Consider the following 17323-nt stretch of genomic DNA (forward strand, 5'->3'; position numbering starts at 1 on the left):
CTTCAGCAAACCTTTCTGTAAAAGGGTAGAGGATGCCATTCGTGCGAGCACGTGCAGAGTCTAGAGTTCGAAAAGTGGCATTGCACCCACATCATCTTATGCACTCTTCTTTGTACACTTTCCTTTTAAATGTGGACACGTGAGCGACTGAGCTGTGGGGAGTGGAGCTGTCTGTGGTCTTGCGTCCTGAGGAGGGAGGGGGCGTGCCTTTCAGACGAACATTGAGATCCTGCGTGAAGAGGACTTCACCAAGCTGCTGGAGATTGAGGAGCAGTACATTCAGCAGATCTGCTCCGACATCATCAAGCTGAAGCCCGACATTGTCATCACCGAGAAGGGGATTTCTGGTAAGCCGGCGCTTTTATTTATCAAGGTCTGTTGGTTCTTTTGCTGAGGCAACATTATTGTTGATTTTACTTTAGTTTTGTGTGGTTACAGTTGGAATCAACTTGCATGTGGCCGCTTCTCTTTTTTTTTTTTTTCTGTATCAAATTTTCTACGAAACCAAAGAAAATACTCTGGCACGAAAAGTACTGAAAATTGCCAAGTGGTGACATTTAATGCCTAAACTTGTCACAACTGTAGGCGCATCACATGACCTAAAAACACTTTAGCCGGCTCAAAATTTAGTGGACCATAGCAGAAACATAAATGCCCGTATTTTTATGAAGCATTATGATAAAACATTCAAGTACTACTTGTTACTAAGTCCACTATAGCTATAGTGTTTGGTTAGTTAGTTACCAATCAAGGAAAAAAGTTACCTTTCAATTAATTCAGATCAGCTTTGGTTTCTGCACAGACTATAATCAGCAGAATCAAGAGTAAAACGCTGCATTCTAAAATGTCGTAGGTAAGTTTTAGTTCAAAATATACAAATTATAGAATTTGCTTATCCTCGTGAGCAAGTGCGTTGTGATTCACTGTCATGGTTGGCAGCATTGACCTTGGTTGTTGAGCACCTGCAGGGGTGAGGCAGCTTTTACATATTGTGCAGTTTTGATACAAATCCATTTTCCTGCGCCCAGCTGCCTCAAAAGCAGGAAAATTTCGAAAAATTGCGCCAAACTGCCCCTAAACAGCCTGAAAAGCAAGGATTTTGATGCTCATGTCGGTTTCGTTGGGGGAAATTGCTGACTTCAAAACATGACTGTCCAAGCAGCATCAAGGCGACGATATCTTCAGTGGTTTTATCAAACAAGAAATCAGCCAAAAACATGCAGATCAGGTGGTGATCCCAAAGGTTGTTCTTGAGAAAGTTGTGTCTAAATTGCTGTCCAGGTGGAACGATAAGGAATGCTAAAGTTTTGTCCAGATGGAACAGCAGCTGTCTTAAAGTTTTGTCCAGAGTAAACATAGTCCGTGGTGAGAGCAGTCCTTCTTGATTTATAGCCATCCAGCCAAACCAGTTCCGCTCACTGACTAGCAAGCATCACTGTTAATTATTAAACGCTAATAATTATTACAGATGACCTGACTAGCTTTAGCTCCGTCAGGGTGGATGGAACTCCAAGTTGCTACCTCGCGCCCGCTTCGCAACATCCAGCGAGGGCAGTCTGCCTTGATTTTTAACCAACCGGCCAAGCCGCCCTGTTGCAGCCGGTTGGGTAAGAATCAAGACCGACTGCTCGATCTGCATGAAATCTAAAGCAGGCGTGAAGTATTGCTACTATTACAAAATGTTAGCCACGGCCACAGAGAAAACATGAATGAAAGAAAGAAAGAAACGGCTGAAGGAGAAGAATCGAACCCACAACTATAACATCCGTAAGCCAATGCGTAACCTCTACACCAAATCCTAGGACTGAAAATGGTGTCTAATCAGCTGCTTTCCTTTCATCTGGATGGAACGCTAGACACTGCCTTTCTTAGAAATTCACACTTTCAGATTTTACACTTTATATTCTTTAAGTTTCCTTAGTTTCCAAATCGAAATCCATTGCAAAGTGCCATTGAAAAATAATTATGTCATCCAAGGTGACAAGCTATTTGCGCTAGCTTACAAAAAAAAATGGCAACTTTTAGTGCACTGTATCTCCAGATCTACACCACCGGGCACCACCGGGATTGGCCTAGCCTTCGTCTTCCACTTTCTGGTTGCCTTTTTTTGCGGCCTCTCAAAGGCATGCAAAGAGGTGGAAAAAAAGACGGTGAAGCGAAGGAAATGATATCTTCCGAAGCACAATTGGCTCTCTGGACGGGTTCGCTAAAATGGCCTTCTGGATCTCTGAGCGAAGTGCCTGCTGCATTTTTCAGGCGCTGTATGCACTTTGCTGATATTTTTTTCCTGGTTTAGGTTACACAGACGTCTGTGTCCCATTTTGTTGTCTTATCTGTTGCGGTAGTGAACGGTGACGTCGCGGCGATAATGCTTCAAGACGAGATCCAGATAACAGGAAGCTGTGCGACTTGAAAGGCACAGTTAGGGCTGCGGAAATGGGACGATTGACACGCCAAAGGTTACGTCGGAGGCTGCATCATCAAGTGTTCAGGCAGCACCCAAACTATTGTTACTATTTGTTCAACTGGTTACTATTGTTCAACTCCAGTTATAACGATTAATGTATTTCAAGTAAAATTTTATGCAAAAGGCGGGGTTAATAGACATAGCAACGCTAATCAAATTACGATCGTGGTGAATGTGCACCGCAAAGATTGACATGGAAAGGCTCATAAGGTGCAACGACCATCGCCTCACTTTTTGCTGTGGCTCTACGCTCATTTGTACATCGCAGTCTGGGGTTACAAAAGTAATTTCAGTGTTCAAATGATAATAACAACACCTTACGATTGCAGCATTATTAATTTGGTAGTTTTATCGGCTCTAAATGTTGTGGATGCATACATCCTAAAAAAAATGTTAGAAGGTAGTGCAGTTCGTACCTTGTGATACTGTTAGAAAAACCTGAACTTCTCTAAAGGCTGTTTTAGTGTGGGGTGTTTGCCAAACTGATTAAAAAGTGTACTTTTCCTCCCCAGTTGCTACAAATTTGATTTTTAGGCTCCCAAGATGACATTTTGAATGTCGCTAACTGCTCCAAATTGAACTGCTCCAAAAGCTAGATTTTTTTGCTCCTCAAACTGCTCCCAAATGGGTTTCAGCTGTCTCACCCCTGCACCGGCATAACAGGGGTGCACATTCATGAATGTTTCACAGCACTGCCAGCCAAACTGCTGTGGCATGCAGTGTTTGAGCTGTTCTTTTATTTGGGCAAGAGTGCTTGCCATGCTGTAACCCGAGTTCTGCTTACCGAATTGTCATGTGGAATGCGTTCAGCTTGCTCACAGTGATGTTCTGTGCGGGGAATTTTCTGCCATAATTTTGTCCAAAAGGGAAAAAGGGAACCTTTAAGAGATACGGGGAATTTCAGGAGTCTTAGAGTAAAAAGGAAAAATAATGTCAGTAAACCGCACCTCGCATCATTTATTACTTCTTTTAAGAAGTTTCTTTTAAGCTTGATAGGATTTACTTTCAAATAGCCACAGTTGTGTTCTCTCAAGCCATAAGCATCCAAGACCGCTTGCAATCCAGCTGATAAAACAGGAGGGAACCTAGAGAAAAGAGCACTCTGTGAGAACGAGCTAGTAAAGCCTGAAGCTTGGTCGCATGTATTCCTGCGCAATATGCGCAAAAGTATTTCGAGTGCACCTTATTCCGCATACTGTCAACTAGAGATCGTGCCAGCAATCCCTGCACTGAGCTGAAATTACCTTAATTACCAAAAAATGTATTGTTCTTTTGCATAAGGGCAGTTTCAACTTAGAACTTTAGCATGCTGTTTGGTACAACACGTGAAATACATAGTCAAATGCTGCTGAGTGGCAGATTAGTGTAATTCAGGTAATGGTGAAACTCTGATTCTCTGAATGACGTCTGCATCCAGAAGGCTACGTAAAGATCTATCAGCTGCAGAAAGAGAACGCAGGGAATTTTGCAAGGAATTCTTAAGAAACCTGTGGGGAAAAAATGCTAACAGTAGGGAATTTTTGAACCTAGAAATGGTAATTTTTCTCCCCAGTACGGAACATCTCTACTTGTTCATGTGAAATCCTTGTGCTCTTCATGGCATGCTTATTTTTTTTCACCAGATTTGGCCCAGCACTACCTCATGAAGGCCAACATTTCCTGTGTGCGCCGTGTTCGCAAGACTGACAACAACAGGATCGCACGGTGAGTGGCAGTTGGTCACATGGTCACATGGTAGTAGTCTCAATTTTTCACGGCTGCACAGAGCCAGCACTTTATGTGGGATTTCCCATTTGCAGTGTGTGTGGAGCAACGATTGCCAACCGCACAGATGAGCTCCGCGAGGAAGACGTGGGCACCAAGGCAGGACTCTTCGAGATCAAGAAGATTGGCGAAGAGTACGTATTGTGGCTTTTCTTTTTGTGGATTCTAGGCGCTGCATTAGTCACTGTGGGTTGCACTTTTCACCTCGCACGTGTTGTTTCGCTGCCAACCTAGCAGTGTGAATCTCCACACTCTTATTCTAGACTGTTTACATCCAGACACGCCCAAAAATATTTGTCGTACAAACTACTGTTAGTACAAAGAATAAAAATTCAACTTGGAAAAATTAATCGGAGATTTTGCATTTAAAAAATTCACCTTAGGTTAGTCTCATAATGCTGCTTTGTAGAATCTTTGCACCAGAATGAAAGGGCGAAGGTGCTTGTTTTGATTCCTGTGAATTGTGATGCCCAGTTATGTGGTGACGTGTTGGAGGCGTGTGTGTAATCTGAGTGCTTCCAAAGGGTATCAGGTAAGGGAAAGCTGACATACTGCCAACTAATATCAACCCTTGATATGAATAGGCGTATACTAACTAGAGTTGTGCCAGGGCACAAATAAGAAGAGGTGTTGATGCACTGATCGAGCCTTCCCCTTCTCCTTCCCACTCTCCTCCTGCTCGTGTGTGCGCACACACGCAGGTACTACTGCTTCATCACGGAGTGCGAGGATCCCAAGGCGTGCACCATCCTGCTGCGGGGCGCCTCTAAGGACGTGCTGCATGAGGTGGAGCGCAACCTGCAGGATGCCATGGCAGTGGTGCGCAACATCATGCTCGAGCCACGCCTCGTGCCTGGGGGTGGCGCCGTCGAGATGGCCGTGGGACACGTAAGGCCCCCCTCCTCTCTGCTTGCCTATTTCTCACGACGGCTGATAGGCTTCTTCACACGATGCTTGCTTCTCGGGGTTTTGTCTTGCACATGCTAAGTAAGCTCCCTTTATGAAGCCACTGTTTCCACCAATTGCATTGCTCTGGTATGCTTGGTGTGGCAGTACTATAGGCATGTGGAAAAAATCTTGCACCCCTCCGTCTTAGATGACGATGGTTTGACACGGAGCTTTCTCGTAATGAATTCTTTGGTTGGCCAATTCCACACTGCGAGAATGTTTTACTCTGGAGGTATGCACCGCATTTCTGGAATACTCGCAGCCACTTTCGGATGTGCACTCCACAGGCATAATGTTTGGCTTTGGGGTGTATGGCGTGAATTGGTACCTGGTGCTTCGCGTTTTCTTCGACCATGTTGAAATGGAGCAGTCGGATGGACACCGGCTTTGTAGCGTGAGGGACCCAGGTTTGATTCCAACCACAAGAAGCTCTCTCTCTCTTTTTTTTTTTTTTTTTTTAATACTTCATTTACCATCATTCACCATCATCAGCAGAGAAGGTTGGCTTTCCTGCGGGGCTCAATAACGATCTTGATTGATGCATCACAGGCAAGAGTCTTGGAGGATGCGCACTTTCCTCTCTTTTAAAGATGAGGGAGACTGTAATTTTCAGAGTGAAGGAAATAGTGAAAAATCACTTTTATGTAATATTTTACTTGTAATCTTCAAGTTGTAAAAAAAAAATAGTTATACTTTTCTGTCATTAATATCCACTGAGCTGTTGTGTTTCAAAGTTTTCTAAATTGCCTTTTTTTTTTTTCCTGCATTTCTAAAGCTCTCCTTGTTCTCTCAAAGCACACTTTTTGGCCATGGGACCAACTGTCCCCCCGAGTATTCTCAGATGTACTGAACAGGTTTGCATCATTCTTGCTGCATTGGAAAACTTGTCTGTTAAATAGTGCAATAAACCATGGCACTAAAACATTTATTGGAAAAAGTAATGAAATGTCCTGTACTTCGTGTGACCAAAAATTAGTATAATGACATGAAATCACATGCAACTTTAATGGTGTGGGTGTAAGCTGTAACCCATTGCATGCAGTTGTTTGAATGTACTTTCCCAGGGTAAGGGAAGCATGCTCCATGTTAAGCGACACACGGGCGTGGGATTTCAAACAAATTTATTGTAATTGCTCTCTTTGCAGCTGCTCACTGAGAAGAGCAAGAGCATGATGGGGGTGCAGCAGTGGCCCTACCGCGCCCTGGCCAAGGCTCTGGAGATCATCCCGGCCACCCTGATCCAGAACTGCGGAGGCAACACCATCCGGGCACTCACAGCTCTCAGGGTGAGGCACACGCGGACATTTGTTGTGTGGTGCGTGTGCGTCACACTTGGGCCACTGCTTTGCCAGTATTCACAAACTATGAGATCTGTGGGAAGTTTTGAAACCTTGCTCTCAGCCCTCTGGAGGCGCTGTACTAACAGAAGTGTCAATGAAACACAAGACATGCTGGCTTTTCAAAGTGGAAATATATTTCATGTGGTATGTATTGGGAAACTTTGATGATGGGCTGTGGCTTTTGAAGAAAATAATTATTCTGCCAGTCTCCTTGATGGGTAGCCTGTATTTCAACCTTGCTTGTGTGTCTCATATAACTGCCCCCTGTCAAGTGCTACCTCTGTGGTCCTGCCTTTAACAGCGTCTGCAAGCAGAGCATCGAGCTCATTTGTTTTTACTGTTGTGTTTGCACACGTGTGGCACGGTAGCAGTGTTATTTCACAGTGCGGAAACCTGATCCCCTTGCCCAGGCAAAGCACGCATCGGGTGAAGGCTACAACTGGAGCATCGATGGTGAGACTGGCACCATTGTCCCCACGGCTGAGCTGAAGGTCTGGGAGCCCCTGGTGGTCAAGCTGCAAGCTTACAAGACTGCCATTGAGGTGAGCCCGTGGTTCTGCCATGCACCGCTTGTCCATCCAGATGGCATGGGCGGGACAGATAAAAGGAGGGTACAAAGTGCTGCCCCTTAACTTTGGACAGAACTGGCAAAAAAGCTTTTTGAAAAAGGTCTTTGGTATGTTGGCCGAAACGCCAACAACCTGGAGGCACAGCTTGTAGTTAAGAACTTTCACAGTCCAGCTGACAAACTTGTTTCTGATTCTTGGGTTTTCATTGTTAGCTAACTTTGCTGTAAATGTGCTGCTCCTTTTCAAAATAAAGTTAAGTCTCTGCATTTTATATTGTGCATTTTTTCTTTTGCGGCCTTCTGTTCATTGCACTGTGTTTGAATATAGATCTGATACTCGACAAAGTACAGTAGAACCTCGTTGATACGTTCCCAGTAAGTACGTTCAAAATTTTATAAATTTTATCCAACTACGACCGGATGATAGGTTTCACGATGAACAAAAAATGAGCTGACCAAGTGTGCGGACCAATCCTGAGCGCGCACAGCGCAATAAGCAGGTGCCGAGTGACGGCTGGGCCACCTGGGTCACCTAGACAGCTTTCCCGCAGTGCTGGGCTTGCCGGAGTCACTTGGTAATGCGGCTGCCTTTAACCAACGTCACCTATGTATAACAATGTCCTAATATGCGAAACAGTGACCTTGGAAGAAATCGTGGCGGAGTCGCGCCATTAAGCAGCGCCGGCACTGGACGAAGCCTCCGAGAAAGATGGCAGGAACGACGCCGGGGAGGAAGAGGTGGCGTCTTGGAAGCCAGCAGATGTTGACAGACATGTACATGGGGGAGGGGAGAGACTTTTATTGACACTTTTGGCCTAAGGGGCCGCTGCCACGGCTTGTGCGGGTAACCAGTGGGCGCTGTGAGTCTTCGTCCGAGTGGCCCAGGGTCTCCGTCCAGTGGTCAGGGGAAGTGGGCTCGGTTGGGGAGCAATTCCGTTTGGAGGAGGCGCCACAGCCGTTCCTCCGAGGGGGTTTATAAGTGGTGAGGGAGTCCCTGGCGGAGTAAACTTCTTGACGGGAAGTGGTCTCGTCAGGCGCACGGGTGACGAGTGCTCGTGCCGCCTTATGAGCCCCCTCCGCGCCGTCTAGTCCCGTGTGTGCCGGTAACCAGAGGAGCTCCGTAGGATGCTGGGGGGCCGAATTTTGAAGCAGAATTTTGCAGGCTAGCGTGGAGATAGTGCCGCTAACAAGATTTTTGATGGCCGTTTTTGAATCGGGTAATACTAGATCAGGGGGAGGCCGGTGTGCGAGAGCCAGGGCTATGGCCACCTCTTCCGCAACATGTGGGGTTGTGGTGGGAATAGTGAGAGACGTGAGAGGAGTAGTAGTCGGAGAGGAAGACGACAGCTACAGTGAAGGCTGGCTTGTGCTTGTGTGCTGCAGCATCTACGTAGAAGGTGTTTGGCGAGGGGGGGGAAGTGGAAACGAGTTTGGTTATACGAGTAGATTGGATAGTTCGAGAGGAAGTGGGATCCATCAGGTGTCTTAGGAGAGCCCACGTGCGCTTCATGCTGAGGCCGTTTCGAATGCTGTCGCATACAGTGTCCCAGGCTGCCTGGGCTAGTGTTTGGGAGTGGGTTTCTATAGACTTTACGAGGTGGGCAATGCGGGTTTTGAGTCGCCTGTTATAACGTTGCTTATGCCAACGACGTTTAAGGCTGCCAAGAGCTTCCCACATGTGGTGTAGTCTGGCATCTACATGGGGTGAAAAAGGCCATTAAATGCTCATGTTCGTCTCTGGATTGCTGGTTGTTTTATTATTGCTATTATTATTATTATTATTATTATTATTAGCACGGATCATACATTTTCCCAGAAGTGTGTTTCTCTGCCCCCCCCCCCCATTCTTTTTTTTTTTTTTTTTAACGTATTAGCGAGTTTCTACTGTAGTATCTCATCGCAAGTAAACACCCAGTGTGTTTTGTGAACATATGAGCGAAAAATAAACCTTTTTTCGGCCTAGGTAATCAATTTTCTGATAGTGTGTGGGGCTTTGGGGGGTCAGACGCTCCAGTTTTCAGTATTAAGCTTCTCCTTTGTGAGGGTCCGCCATTTCTAATCAGTGTTTGTTTTTTACGTGTCAAATCTTGAATGCTTTGCATGTGCGCTTGCAGACTGCAGTCCTCCTGCTGCGCATCGACGACATCGTCTCTGGCTCCAAGAAGAAGGACAAGGGCGACGGCGACCAGAAGCCAGCCCCGGCCGCTCCCACAGAGGAATCCATGAAGGACTGATGAGCACACCACTGGCCTTGTTGGCGGCGGCCACTTTATTTAACTGCCCACACCACCGTGTACCCTCAAGAGCCTTTTTTTTTTTTCTTTTCATTGGATAATAAAAGACACGACCAAAGCATTGTTTCTTCACATGACGTGCAATTATTTGTGCGTATGCGAAGGCATTAATGGCTTTCAACTTAATTAAGTTGCCCTCGCCACTTGTTTTAAGTTTATTTTCATTATTTTGTGTCTGCATTCTTCCTTCCTATTGCATTGGGGGAAGAATGGTGGCAAAATGTACAATATAGTTACGACTCTACTATAGAGAGCAAGGTACAACAAGCATAGAGCACGACAGGCTGCAGAAACACAGCCTGACGAGAACTGCCTGTATTAGAGTAAATAAACACTTTTAGTAATAGTGTATTACCTTCACTTTTAGTAAAAGTAATATAGTGGACATGATCGGGCAAGAAATCGTGAAATTCCAGTTGATGCTAACAAGCCCCATAGACGTTCCACTGCAAAGCAGTTAGACAGCTGCGGTTGTGACGTGCAAAACACCAAAATTTGAATTTTCACGGTGTTGTATTGGCATGGGCAACTTTGCATCTACCTGTAAAGTTTTCTTTCGTGGAATAAGTACCGCGATCTGGTTTGCTCCTGTTGCATGTTCCGCAGCTGTGCCAGTTGCCCTTGAAACTTGTGTGGTTTACTCTAGTGTTGACGTGCCCTGAACAGTAGGAGCTCAGCACATGACCTGTATGACTGCAATGTTAAACTCAAAAAATATCGGATTGCTTGCGTCTACTACAGGACAAGGGCCTCTATGCTGTACCTCCAGCCATCCCTGTCCTGCAGTGCCCTGGTCCTTTTCCTAAAAATTTTCTGACCTCATCCCTCCGCCAAGTTAAAGGGGCCATGCAGACAAAATACATGTGCTTTATTCGAAAGATTTGGTGTTTTATAGTGCCCTCGGCGCTTCTCCGACAGCCAACGATGCTTTATTTACCGAGAAATTAATCAATCTATGTTAAAATTTTGATTCTCACGCCAAATCGTGTTTTGTGACATCATCTGCGATGACGTAACAAGAGCAGATCTTCAAGCAAACGTTAGCGCGCCATTAGGCTCTGCTGCGTACTGCAGCACGTCTGGGCTAAAGTGGCGGCACATGAGTTTACTGTGGAGCCTAGTTTACCGTCAGTCCTCCTAGATGGCGCCACCATACTGCTCCGGACTCCTGTTAGTCTGCTTTGTTTTTGATTGCATTTCCACCTGGCTTGTTTTTGTTACAGTAGGTAATAATCATTTCGTGAAACATGGGGTATGCTTGACAAGCAGGGTCACGTAAGACAGTGTCACTCACGCCTATTCGCCTGTGTTGTGTCAGACAACTCCAAAGCACCATACTGCTGTGCAGCTATAACAAGCATAGTGTGCGCAGTACGAACAACAGTACGCTCTGGTACTGCTGTGTTTACGTGTACTTTCCTAACTTTCACTGTTTACCCTGCCATTCTTACTGATATAAAAAGAACGTACCCAAAATGTAAGCACAAATAGCTTGTTCAGCAAGCTTATAAACCCAGCCTAGTTTGCGTTTTCTTTTGCCAGCCTCAGCCAATCGCAAAGCTGGAACATATGACATCATAGGTTCTGTTGTTGGAAGTGAGCTAGTGCGTCACTTTTTTTCGTAATTATATAGCTTATTTGACAGGGTGTCTAGCGACCGGGAAAACAGGGACAAGTCGGGGAATTTCGAGCCACCGGGAAAAGTCAGGAAATTGTCAGGGAATTTTTCAATCGAGTAGTACCAGTCAGGGAAAATTACTTCGGGGCCTGCCCACGCAGTTTTAGAATAGGGGAAACCAGTGTTGGGGGCCCCCAAGAAGTTACCGAACGCAACACGTTCGCGCGCTACGAAAGCGTGAACCGCATGAAACGTTTTCTGGTTTTTCTGCAAGCGCAAATGCGCCGCGCACGCCTGAGGCGCGCTGACGCCGCCTCCGAAACCACCCGCACGGTGCGTGCCGTGCGGCAGGCGCTGGCAACATGGCGGCAACACCGGCCGCGGCATGGTAGCTCCAACGACCGCTTCTAACCGCACGAAGAAAAGTCATTATTTAATAACAAGCCATTCAATAAGACAGAAACGCACTCGCTTGTGCAGGAAAGGAGCCACCGCAGGCACGAAATCGTCGACGCGGCCGTGAAAATACCGCGCACGAATGACGTGCAGAAACTCGCCGTGCGGTTCCCGCAGCTCGCAGCTGGCTTAAGTTGCTGGGTGCACTTGCGCAGAGGGAATATGTAGGTGGTGCCCAAATCGCACGAACAACGCGTTTTTTTTTTTTTTTCAGCGAATTTTAAAAGGAAGCGCTTTTTGGGAGCTACTCTTGAAAGAACTTCTTATGACATCAGGAGCCAGAATTACATAATCAAAAAGGAACATGTTATGGTTTAGCGTGAACCGCATGAGGCGTTTTCTGCTCGCGAAAACGCGCCGCGCACGTCACAGGCGCGCTGACGCTGCCGCGGACGGCCGCGGAACCATCCGCACGCTGCACGCGGTGCTGCCGCCGGCGGCAATGCGGCGTCTTCGACCGCGAAGTGGTGACGGTAGCTCGAGCAACCGCTTGTAAGCGCTCTCTAAAATGCCGCACAAGGCACGCACGAAGTTGCTTGTGAGCAAAAAAAGCTTATAATGTGGACGAAAACGGTAATATAAAACATCATCCGCGCCGCTTGTGAAAGCGCCATGCAGCACCTGCCGGGGTGGTAAGCTTAAATATCTCTGGCGGAGCCAGCCGGCTGTCTCGAGAGCTTCGAAACTGCCGCCATGAGGCGCGTGGCTCCCCATTGGCGCTAGTCGTCAGGCTCCTCCCACTGCCGTGCGCATCGCGCGTCATTTTCTGAGCGAAGCAGAAGCTGCCGCGCGGGCGAATTATCGACTGGCGCTAGTCGTCAGGCTCCTCCCACTGCCGTGCGCATCGCGCGTCATTTTCTGAGCAAAGCAGAAGCTGCCGCGCGCGCGAATTATCGACGCGGGGGTGAAAAAATCGCACCCGCAACGCCGACGTGCCCAAATCGCGTGCAAAAACGCACCTTGCAGTTCACGTTGCATGTCGAGCCAGGACAATCGAGAAAAAAAGCGAAAGGTGCTCGCTGAAGCAGAACTTGAAACTTCTATTCCGCAAGATGAAATAAACTCTCTGAAGCCTTAACTAAGGCAAGCAAACGTCAAATTGAAGTTAATCAAAGTGCATTTTGAGTGTTAAATAGGGCACTTGCAACAAATGTGTCTTCTTATGATAGGATTCCATATGATAGAATGTGTTTTCTCTACACTTTTTATATGCTTCACGGACCATTTCCCCAGAATGGCGCCGTTGTATAGGTCAGGGAATTTCGTTTAAAATGGTCATGGAAAACATGGAAAAGTCAGGGAAATTGAATTAGGCAATTTACTAGACACCCTGTTCGAGCAAAGGTTACGTTGAAAGGGGTTCCAGTATGAATCTAACGAGGCAATCCGCAACCTGAGTCTAAGTCCAAAGACAAGGTCCATTTCAACTCGGCCGAAGTCCAAACCCAGCGTCCAACCACGCACCACCAAAGTCCAGCCCTGCTCCGGTAATGTATTTAATCATCATTCCTAACCGTGTGTACTGGCAAACTGTATTGCATATTTTGAGAGGTCTGTTAAGTATGCAAAGACATCCCATTGTTTGACAGGAAGTTTGTAATGTAATCATAAACTTTCAAACAATGGGATGTCATTGTCATTGGAAACACTAGACCCGAAATTTTCGAAATGCCAGACGGGAACTCCACAAGGGGTCGTCATCTCCCCAGTGCTGTTCAACCTGACAATTATTGAAATAGCCAAGAAATTGGAAGAGAAAGAACACATCGACAAATCAATCTACGCAGATGACATCACCACCTGGACCAAAAGTGGAACCCTCATAAAAACTACTGATCCCCCATACAAAAATATTGTATGGTCGGCTATAGAAAATCCTTTTTATGGTCGTCTTTAGCTATTTGGCCCAATAATCTTTAGACTTTTCTATGGCTGTCTTTAGCGATTCGTATCGCCATTCCTATGGGTGTCTTTAGCTTCTTATATAACCGGTTCTACGGCTGTCTTTAGCTATTCTTATCGACATTCCTATGGGTGTCTTTAGGTTCTTCTACAGCCGGTTATATGATTGTCTTTAGCTATTCGTATCGACATTCCTATGGGTGTCTTTAGCGTCTTCTATAGCCAGTTCTGTGGTTGTCTTTAGATATTCGTATCGACATTCCTATGGGTGTCTTTAGCTACTCGTAATGAAATCCCTATGGGTGTCTTTAGCTTCTTCTATAGCCGGTCCTATGGCTGTCTTTAGCTCTTCTTTCGATATCGCTATGGCTATAGAAGAATCTAAAGACACCCATAGGAATGTCAGTAGGAATGGCTAAAGACAGCCATAGAAATGTCTAAAGATAATTGGGCCAAATAGCTAAAGACAACCATAAGAAGGGTTTTCAATAGCCGACCATGCAATATTTTTGCATGAGCTGCAGCCAGAAGAGAATCACCACTACTTGAAACACAGCGACAGCAGCAGCCGCTGAGAAATTATTAGCACGCTGCCATGCCGGCATAGAGCCTTGCAGATCTCTAGAACTTGTCATGTGGCACTTAGGTGCATTATGCTACGTGAACACTTCAGCGATATAGGGGGAGTGCGAGGTTGCGATTGCAAACACTTCGCCAGTTTTCATTCACAAAAGGCTTAAACACAGGCAATCAAGGAAAGCAAAATCAAGGGGTTTATTCATTCCATTCATCACATAAATGGCTACTATCTACGCTACTTCACCACCAGTAAACAGTTGTTCACATACGCCGATCGAAAAACACAGCACACGCATTCTAACACTCTGGCTCACTCTTAAGTGACTCGCTCGACAGCCATACGACGCGGCACATTCCCCGCGAACGTCCGCCGAGACACAAATACCTACAGGTGCTGGGTAGTCCACAGAAAAGAAAGCACTCAGAAGTCGTTCATTACACTCAGTAATCAACGCACACAGCTGCAAGTTCGGTGGCTAAAATGGAAATGCACTCTCAATAAAACAATGAAGATGGTCGCACACAATGCAATGATAAAAAAAACTTTTTTCCAAGTTCACTCAATTAGTTCCTTGTAAGTTTTCTCAGTTCGCGAAAAAATTATTTTTGTCACATCACCGCGGCCAAATCTTCACTTCTGTCTACGTTGCAGTGCCCATGTGGTGCAGGGTAGTTTAGAAAAGTATTCGTGAACACAAAAAAGTCCTGCATTTCTCGCACTATACAGTCTCTTCAGTTCGTAAGATCACTCACCCTAGTTTTGTGTACGATGAAATTCCTGTCACAGTATCGCAGGTATCCATTTTCGCATGACTTGAAGTTGATGTTGAATTAATCGTAACACTGCCACCGTAAACACCGAAATTCACGACACGAAAAAGCGACACATTTGCTTGGCGTCACACCATCTACACGAGCACATTGCCGTCGAGTCGAAATTCCCAGCACGAGGCAACACGTGCCATGCCCGCGCACATGAGCAAGGAGACGAAATGTGGCTGACTGAGTACATCCAGGTATAAGCAGGTCCATCGCGATAGCAAATAGTGCGGAGATACATGCCCATCTTTCGATCTTTTTCTAACTTGTTCGGTGTTAATTATTTTTCTTTGGTAAATACAAGATCGCTTAACGTTTTGTTTTCTTCATCCGAAAAAAGTTGTATCTGTTCTCAGTACTCAGGGAACATTGTCTGTCACTATACTCGGATACAACTCAAGAAAAGTGCGGCTTTTCCTCATCAAAGGACCCCCTTCCAGCCAATGGTGTCGCCGTATCAACGTGACGTCGCGGTAGACCGCCTCCACGCCGCGCTCACGGAAGAAATCACAAAACATGTTCTTCCGCGCTTACGGACTTCTACCAAAATGGCCGCCTCCGCTGTTCGCGTCAAATCGTCGCCGACGTCGGGCTCTCTAAGGACGATTTTTAGTGCCGTTCAGTCGTATTCCTTGTTTGCGTGTTGTGTGCAGTGTTCTTAACATGCTCGGTAATGACAATCGCTACGGTGTTTTTTCTTCTGCTTTGTGAGCGCTCGCGTTGTCGGTAAGCAGCCGCCGCTGCAGTTACTGCAGTACGCTGTATGATACGAAGCTGTCGTCGTCATCCTGTGCGGGCGTTTGGCCTTGAGCGTAAAGTACCGTTCTACCGTTTAGTCCCTCCTGTGTCTGTGCTACCCACGTTATCGCACCAGCGTCTGCGACAGGGGGTGATAACTCCTTGTTTATTTCTCGTAGATTACGCCAGCAGTTATTAACGCCATGGACAGTATGCACGGGGCGAAACGCAAGCCACGCGACGGCGCGCGCTGCATTTCGTTAAAGCATATATGTCGAGCCGTGTGTCCCAAGTCCATGTCGGGCGCAAGCGTATTCGCCCAAATTGTGATCAAGTTGCCAAATACAAGAAGCAGAATTTTCGCACTTTTTGACCGTGAATGCGTACGAGCTGTAGCTTAGCTATGTGATGGGATTTAATATGCCACCTTTTCTATTTTGTTTCTCGGTTACGCTGAAATACCATTGTTAAATGTGTTAATTGCAACATTTTTTTGTCGCCTGTTTTTTGTTGGAGTGCCTTAAGTTGTTGTTTCGGACAAAAACCTTTGTGAATTAAATACGAATAGGCATCTGCTATGAGTTTGCATTGTCTATGATAATTAAGATTCCACAGGAGTGTTACCACTGTAAGTTCAATTTCATTGTCCCGTTTATGCTTTGTGAATGAGCTGTGGTTCGCGATAGTGACATTGCATTAGCTAGATTTCACCGGTATGACCAGCTGCAACAATGCATGTGAAGACATGAAACGCAGCACTGAAATCAAATAAACCACCTTTCAGCTTTTTCTACACATGCATGATGCATGCATATTGTTCACCAAATCAAATTCTTGCATGAGATGTGCATTATTGAAGCTATATAGACACTGCTCGCCTTATGTTTGTCTCTTAAGTAAGAAGCTGCTGCTGCAATGGTCATCTGCATGCACGTGCTCTAAATTCAAAATAGAGCATTCAGGGTGGAAAACAGCTCAGCATTTCATCCATTCTCACTGTTGCGTCACAAGTGGCCGCTGGAGCGAGAAGCTCGCTGCTCCAAGTCAAATAGCAAGCTGCTGCTTGCCACAGCCCTGTTCGCAACTCAACTCGTGCAATGTCTACAAATATATTAGGAGTGTAAATCACAATGACAGAACATGAATTGATTCCCACTTCATAACACAGGCAATGAAGTCTGTTTGAAGGGTTACGTAGTGATCTGCACTGATTGATGACATGTCGGTTGAGTTGATGCATGAAACCACACATATGGTACACATCGCTGCACTGAAACTGGTCAATGCATATCATACTTTTCTTGCTACGCAAAGGCAAAATCGGATCATATGTTCAGGAGGAAATTTATAATCTCGCCAAATATGCACTACATGAAATTATTCCCATACATGGGAGGATCGATTGAAACCAACCTTGTTTCCCCTTCCCAAAGCTTTGGGGATTGTTTTTAACATTGTGATTCTGCATTTTATCCAGTGGAGTAGGCAACAGATAAAACCTATTTATCCTAAGTCCTGCGTAAGACAGTAGATAGCTAAATAGAATCAAATTAGAAATAAAACACCGAAACAACTTTTCTTGTCCTCACTGCTGTATCCTGTCAGATTTGGTTCAGACAGCTAAACAGACGCACTGCTGAATTATGCATAGCAAATGAAACGAGCAATAAGACACTTAAACAGATTTATTTGTTCTCAATGTTCTACAAGAAGACAACTTGGCTCAGCCAGCCACACGGACACACAATGTTCAGTTACATGCTTTCACGTAGGCATTTAATTTGCAACTTTGTTTCTGCATCCAATACACGCATAAGTGTCCAAACAATG

General features: G+C 45.7%; 1 protein-coding gene across 1 annotated transcript in view; it reads left to right on the forward strand.

The window, feature by feature from the left end:
- Nucleotides 1–9453, forward strand: part of Cct3 (chaperonin containing TCP1 subunit 3) — a 39484-nt gene extending 30031 nt beyond the window's left edge. Inside the window, exons 11-17 of the mRNA XM_077699957.1 lie at nucleotides 215–347; nucleotides 4090–4171; nucleotides 4267–4365; nucleotides 4933–5119; nucleotides 6325–6465; nucleotides 6930–7061; nucleotides 9202–9453. Of these exons, the coding sequence (XP_077556083.1) occupies nucleotides 215–347; nucleotides 4090–4171; nucleotides 4267–4365; nucleotides 4933–5119; nucleotides 6325–6465; nucleotides 6930–7061; nucleotides 9202–9321 (894 nt within the window). The 3' untranslated portion in view covers nucleotides 9322–9453. The remainder of the gene's footprint in view (nucleotides 1–214; nucleotides 348–4089; nucleotides 4172–4266; nucleotides 4366–4932; nucleotides 5120–6324; nucleotides 6466–6929; nucleotides 7062–9201) is intronic.
- Nucleotides 9454–17323: the final 7870 nt, after the last annotated feature.

This window comes from Haemaphysalis longicornis, unplaced genomic scaffold (assembly GCF_048455015.1).
Source record: "Haemaphysalis longicornis isolate Haplotype H1 unplaced genomic scaffold, Haemaphysalis longicornis Haplotype H1 scaffold_2, whole genome shotgun sequence".
Taxonomy (NCBI): Eukaryota; Metazoa; Arthropoda; class Arachnida; order Ixodida; family Ixodidae; genus Haemaphysalis; species Haemaphysalis longicornis.